General features: G+C 39.9%; 1 protein-coding gene across 2 annotated transcripts; it reads right to left on the reverse strand.

Moving 5' to 3' along the window:
• rab39bb (RAB39B, member RAS oncogene family b) lies at window positions 1-5,784 on the reverse strand. 2 transcript variants are annotated; one of them, XM_053497530.1, is made up of 4 exons: window positions 5,646-5,784; window positions 4,977-5,284; window positions 2,577-2,797; window positions 1-1,754 (listed from the first exon to the last, which is right to left on the reverse strand). In XM_053497530.1, exons 3-4 carry the CDS (start codon window positions 2,789-2,791, stop codon window positions 1,328-1,330), a joined length of 642 nt encoding a protein of 213 aa, XP_053353505.1. In that variant the 5' UTR covers window positions 2,792-2,797; window positions 4,977-5,284; window positions 5,646-5,784; the 3' UTR covers window positions 1-1,327. The 2 variants fall into 2 exon arrangements, with proteins under 2 accessions (XP_053353505.1, XP_053353504.1); XM_053497529.1 differs by having other exon boundaries at window positions 4,977-5,281; window positions 5,646-5,772.
• Between the last annotated feature and the right edge of the window lie 975 nt (window positions 5,785-6,759).

A 6,759-nucleotide genomic window follows, 5' to 3' on the forward strand; every position in this document is an offset into this window, starting at 1 on the left:
ATTTTAATATTACTTGTAGCACACTCATCAAATATCCCAGTCTTCAGGAGCACAGATTTACTTTGTACCAAAAAAACATAATGGAACTTGAATCAAAATGCGTGCCAATGCGGCAAGGATTTAATTGACAGGATTGAAGCCAGCACTATATGACTGAAGCTGCATAACATGGATACATAAACTAAACAAAATGCAATGAACGCTGTCCATCCAGTTGTCATATTGTAAAGAACGATAGTGTGATCATTATAACCATGCAATATTGTATTGTACAGCTTTAAGAGGAACAGACTTTATTCAGTCAAAGCAGTGATGTGTACTACTGTCTGGTTTGGGTAGATGTGCTTGATTGAGCAATTCATGATGAAATTATAGGGAGAATCCATGTTATAATTGGCAGTTTGTACTTAAAAAGGGAAAGAAGCTTTTTGGTTCAATAGGGATAAAAATGGTGTTTGTAAAAAAATAACAGTGCAAACCAATTGCTCGTATAAGGTGCTTCAGTTGTTAGGAGTGTAATTTATTGTGTAACATATGTAAAGCTGAAGGGGTTACGATTTGAAATATTTCCCTTTTTTCATGATTTGCAACCATATTTGTCATAGTGCACCTCATTTCCACGTTCCTCTTTCGTTTTTATTAACAATCTTACATAAATCCCTTTGGTAAATCCATAAAAGCACAAGTTTATGAGTCATTTAACGGTCATATGTTAAGCAACAGGGTTTACTCGAACAAAACCAATGTGTCCTAATAAAAGAATTAGGCAGGTTTCTGATCTGTCACCTTAATATTCAGGCCTGGTTTCTGTGTTATGTGGTTATATTGCAAGACACCAGTTTCCTTCATTTGCCTCTGATTGTTGCATATACATCTCAACTAAATAATAAGTAGTCCAGTCTTTTTTTTCCTCAAGCAGCATTTCAGCATTCTGAGCTCAGTCATTTGTTTAAAAGTCCTTGCTTTTGTCGGTTCTCTTACAGAAATGTCTGTGCGTGTCTAAAGAAGACTCAGTCTCTAAAGGCTGTTTACTTTCAAGGGTTTCATGTCAAGGGTTTCATGTCATGGCTTTCAAGTGATTAACAGATGTATAAGGTGCTGGGCTAAGGTTCTAATTTTTTATTTTATTATTTTTTTAAGCGGAGTGCTCATCAACTTGTTGGTCTTGTTGGTCTTGTAAATGGTTAGCTATAAGGAGCAGTAACTAGTGGAGAACCAGAGGGTAAAGCAGGCAGGGAAAAACTAATGTCATGAGTGAGGATTAAAGTTTGCCCTTCTATTGTGAGAGATTTGAAGTTTTGAGTCTGACGCTTGAGTTCCAGATGGCTTAGCAGAAGCAACGGCGTTCATTCTTTGTTGCCTCTTCAGACGAGTGCACAACATTGGGCACGAAGCCGCTCCGCACGCCCTCCCAGTCTTCCTGAATGGTGATGTCTCCATGTTTGACCAAATCAAAGATGTCACGCGTCAGCTCTGTGAATGCCCTCTCTACGTTGATGGCATCGCACGCTGAAGTCTCCACATAGCGCATGCCATAAACGGACGCCAGCTTCTCTGCCTCGTGCCGGGAGACCTGACGCTGCACCTCCAGATCACACTTGTGGCCCACCAGCAGGAAGACGATGGTGTGTGGTTGTACATGGCTGCGCGCTTCCTCCAGCCATTCGCGGACATTTTGAAACGAGCGGCGGTTTGTGATATCAAAGAGCAGCAGGCCTCCCACTGAGTTACGGTAGTACGCTCTAGTAATGGACCTGTGAAAAAAAAAGAAGAGTTGTGAGGAAAGAAGGTTCTGTGCATTGTGAGGTCAAAACTTAAAGGTTTGAGGAAAGGGGTATGATCTGAGATAGTAATAGCTGATGGGCAAAAACAGATACAAATGAGGCACTACAAATTTAAAGGTGTGGCTCAGAAAAATTAATAAATGTCGTTAACATTTTTTTTTATTGTGTACCCCATAAGAAGTTAACCCGCTAAAAAATATAGTGCCTGATGTTTGCTTCATTAACATTGCACTCTTTTTTTTGTCCTGTATATGATACATTTTAGTGACTTTATGTGTTCATGACACTTATGGGTATGAAAACTGAGTATATAAGAGATTACATGAAAGCCCTAAAATATAGCTGCTAAAAAAACTATATATAGCTGTCTTCTCTACAAGGTTATTAGGATGACATTAGTGAGCAACAAAAACAGTTTTGTGTAGGCGCCCACTAACGAAGTAACATGTGTCTCAATGAATCACACTGATCAGAAATATCTCCCATTGACGTAAGAACAGATTTGTCACCACTGAAGGAGTGAACATACTGTACATTTGACCCTCAGAGGAGAAATGCCTCAGTGTGGTTTCCAAGGGGACAACAATCTATGAGATAGAGAGAGCTATAAAGTTGGCCAGATGAGTGGGATAAAAGATTAAAGTCATTTTGTAATGGATGTTGATTTATTGCTTTCATCTATGTAAAATTAAAAAACTCTAAATGTATAAAGTATGTTCACTTATGTAAGTGGAGACTATTCCAGTGCTTTTCTGACTGCATTAAATAAGTGTCCATCAGGTCCTGCAATACCTGAAGCGCTCCTGACCTGCCGTATCCCATATCTGGAGCTTTATGCGTTTCCCTGGCTCGATCTCAACCAGGCGAGAGAAGAAATCCACACCAACTGTTGGATCAGACACTTGTGCGAACCGTCCCTCCGTGAAGCGCCGGATCAAACATGATTTACCAACTGTGGAGTCACCGATGACGATCAGGCGAAACTGGTAAAGCCATATTGTCTCCATGTCTGTCTGTGGAGATCAAGTGGGTAAAACGTTTATTGGTGCAAGCATAAAGTAAATGTTACAGCCTAAATACACATCAGATTACTTAAACTCGTTCGACTCTTTCTCTAAATCAGTTTATTTGTTTGTTTTATTTATAATTTCTCCTTTGCATCCTGGCAGCATGGTGGCTTAGGAGTTAGCACGTTCTCCTTGCACTTCCAGGGTTTGTGGTTCGAATCTTGCATAGCATTTCTAAATTGCCCACAGTGTGTGATTGTGTGCTGCAGTGGGTTGGCGCCCCATTCAGGACGTAACCCACCTTGTGCCATAATTTTCTGGTATAGGCTTACCATTTCTATTTTTTCTTTAAACCTCCTTTCCAGATAAAAAAATAAAATAAAATCTACTATCCACCCAAAGCCTAGTGTCTACTTTACAGGGCACTTAACAAACATACTATCTGTCTGTCTGGCTCTCTTGCTATATTATGGAAGTGTGAACTTCATAGTACAGACCTTCACCAGTTCCAGATCATGGAAAATTATTGGAAACTTTTTTACCTGCTGGAGCTGTTAATACTTGAGTGCTTTAAGTGTTTAATTTGAGTAGTAATGTGGTGTGGAGGTATTATTAATAAAAGCTACTGTATATATTCCATTCATCCATCTAGAAACCCCTGTATTCCAACTGCAAATTGTAGAGGTCAGTGGTGATTCCTATTTTATTTATTCCTTTTTTACAACCATGGTCGGACCTCCGGCCAACTTTCACATGCTACAGGCAATTAAGGAACGCCATATAGCTTAATCTGCATGTCTTTCGACTGTGGAAGAAAACGGAGTGCCTGGAGGAACCCTTACCCTGGAGGTGCAAGGTGACAGTGTTAACCACTAAGCCACCATACCGTCATATACTAATCTAAGTCAGGTATATAATGCAGAAACAAACTCTGATCATTTTATTTGATGCACTGGCAGTTGTTTTTAATGTTCTTAATACTTGTCTACAAACTCTAAAATTATTTGAACAACTTGCCAAAAAAAGAAAGAAAAAAGTTCAGAGCGCTAATATTCATTCCTGTATTGTGGTGTAGGGTCAAAGAGGGTCTAAATCCTATTCAAGGAACTCGGGTCACAAGCCAGATGACACCCTGGATATGGTGCCCAATGCATAGCATCATACACTACAATTAAATTGGAAAACATCATCCCACAATATGTATAACAGAGAAAGCCAACAAAGTCCAGGGCGAATGTGCAAACTCACACACAGGGGCAAGATTTATAACCTTGAATTCTGGTCATTCACACACTACGGGCAATTTGGGAATAAAAACTAACCTAATCTGCATGTCTTTGGAAGGAAACCAGAGTACACGGAGGGAAACCCACCAAGTACAGGGAGAACATGCAAACTCCATGCATGCAGACCCCGAGGCGGGAATTGAACCCAGACCCTGGAGGTGCGAGAAAACAGCCACTCAACCACTAAGCCACTGTGCAGCCTTTCCTAACTATTAAATAGTTCTAAAGTCATAAATATGCTCTAAATATACTTTCATGTTAATGGGAAACAGTTTTATGGCTGTCTGGCTGGAACCTGGCCTCTGACTGTCTGCTCTTACACAGCAAAAACTCACAAGTCGGGTTTCTAATTCAAGTTGAGACCTTTTTTTAACACTGCATGTGTTATCTTAATTTGATGCTGATGATTTTGTTGTGTTCGGATTATAAAGAGTCCGTTTAAACAGTGCACTGCAACACGCAGTGATCGGCCGCGGCCCTGCTCTCTCATACCGGAAGTGAGGCGGTTGCCATGGGGATGCGCTTATCTCCTGGATCTAAATAAACAACATGCTCGCTGTGGGATGAGCCGTTACTGACACTCATCTTATATTTAGCTTAGAACGGAGTCTGTCGCATATATTCACTGAGGTTATAGTGGTGATTGGGGATATATTAGCCTAATGATCCCAGCTCAGAGCTGTGTGTAAAAAGTATGCTGTGATTATAATAATTTTTTACTTTTAAATCTATTAAAAACTATAACACGCATCACCATGACTGCTATTCACCTACTAACTCGTTTAAAGATCATGTATAAGAACCTACATATAACTTTACCATAATCTGTCTATTATAAGCGTTTATTCAAAGATTAATGCGTAAAGTATGCAAGACCGGGTTTAAATGAGTTTACTTACGGTGTCCGGTTGATCAGATCTTAGTGAAGCCGAATGCCATGGTGCTGACTGAGTGATGGACTCCTAGAGAGCGCGTGCACACATCACGAGGTAAAGCAGCACATACACACCCTGCTCAGTTTCTCATTAATGTGTTGGATCCCCCAGGCTTTGAACACACCGTGAAATGTTTAGAAATTGTGCTGATGAAATGGCAGCAGTGTGAGAGACAGTACACAGCCTGACTCATCCCGCATCAGCACCACTACCGTAAAGCAGCGAAGAGAGGCGCGGCCGACCGCCAGGGACCGGAGGCAGTGTTTAGCCTGCTTACGACACACAAGACACATTTTCAGAGGGAGTTAGCAGAAATAATGTACCTAGGATTTATGATTTAAATAAATACATTTTAGGTACAGCATGTTTGCTAACTCCCTCATTGTTCAGTTATTCAGAATAATTTCTGGGGTGCTGTTTTTCCACTAAAAGAAATACAGTAAATCCTAAGTACAACATGTTTGCTAACTTTATATATGACATGTGATATAATTTATATACTGTAGCCTATATAAAGTGCTGCATTTAAGAATAACAGGTTGATAGGTAATAATAGGTTAATAGGTTCAGTTGTTGCTTGTTCTTGTGTGATATCGCTTAATTCACAAGTGATGGAGTATAGAGATGAATTACTGTATTTTGTTGCCCAGATTTCCTTTAAAATTGCTTCCAGCAGCATTACTGTATCGCTGTTAATAGTAGTCCATATTGTCACGGGTTGTCCAGCGACGGGCGCGTGCACTCACTTTTTCCTCTCCTCGCTCACTACAAGCACGAGCTCGTTTGGCACGCGGCCGCTGCATCAGCAGGAATGTGAGGGGGCGGGGCCACTAAACATCACACGGCTGGTGTTTAATAATGAACCGTAATAAATGGGAAGTAAGAAGCAAAGAGGGAGGAGTCAGGCGGATAGTGTGGCGAGCTGAGCTGGAGTGGGCGTGGTTTGAGTCTCTCGCTTTGAGTTATAATGTTTAGGAGTGTTGAGGAGTGCTCATCCCTGCACTGCCCCGGTGCTTTCGCTTTCACTTACAGCCGGTTACCGAAGGGAAACCGGCCGCTGCCTCGACGTTAAGGCCCCAGTCTGCACTCTGCCGCCGCAGCCACAGGAGGGCGACAACCGCGTCAGCTTCGCGGTCTAATGCCCCACCCTGCCACTAATTGCCCCTACATAGTGTTTGTCTAATAATATGTTAGATAAAGACTATTATCATTACATTACATATACCACTATATTTTATTTTAGATTTTATTGTTTAAAAAAAATATATATTTTATAATATAAAAACTGGCATATGGTATTTCCTATTTGTTTTTTGTTTGTTTTTACTCTGCAGGGACTGTCATGTAATGTTCACTTGCTCAAATGTAAATAAATATGTTAATCACCATTTTAACATAGTTATATATGAAATATGACAGAATTTTGAAGATTTAAATAAAACAAACTTTTTAATAAATATTTTATAATAAATAAACAATATAACCATATACATGTTGCATATCAAAATAATTTCATAAAAACATACATATTAATTTATTATTTTAGTTCAGAGAGATCAGATCAAAATAAGTCCATCAGAAAATGCATTTAGGCAGCATGGTTTAGTAGTGGTTCGCCTACTGCAATATGCCAACGTTTCATTATTGTTTTATTAATTTTGAGTTTAATAATTGGCCTAATGTTGAGTCATTGATCATTATGTATTAATAAAGCTGGCAGTGCAAACACCCACATGCACACACTCAG

This window comes from Clarias gariepinus, chromosome 1 (assembly GCF_024256425.1).
Source record: "Clarias gariepinus isolate MV-2021 ecotype Netherlands chromosome 1, CGAR_prim_01v2, whole genome shotgun sequence".
NCBI lineage: Eukaryota > Metazoa > Chordata > Actinopteri > Siluriformes > Clariidae > Clarias > Clarias gariepinus.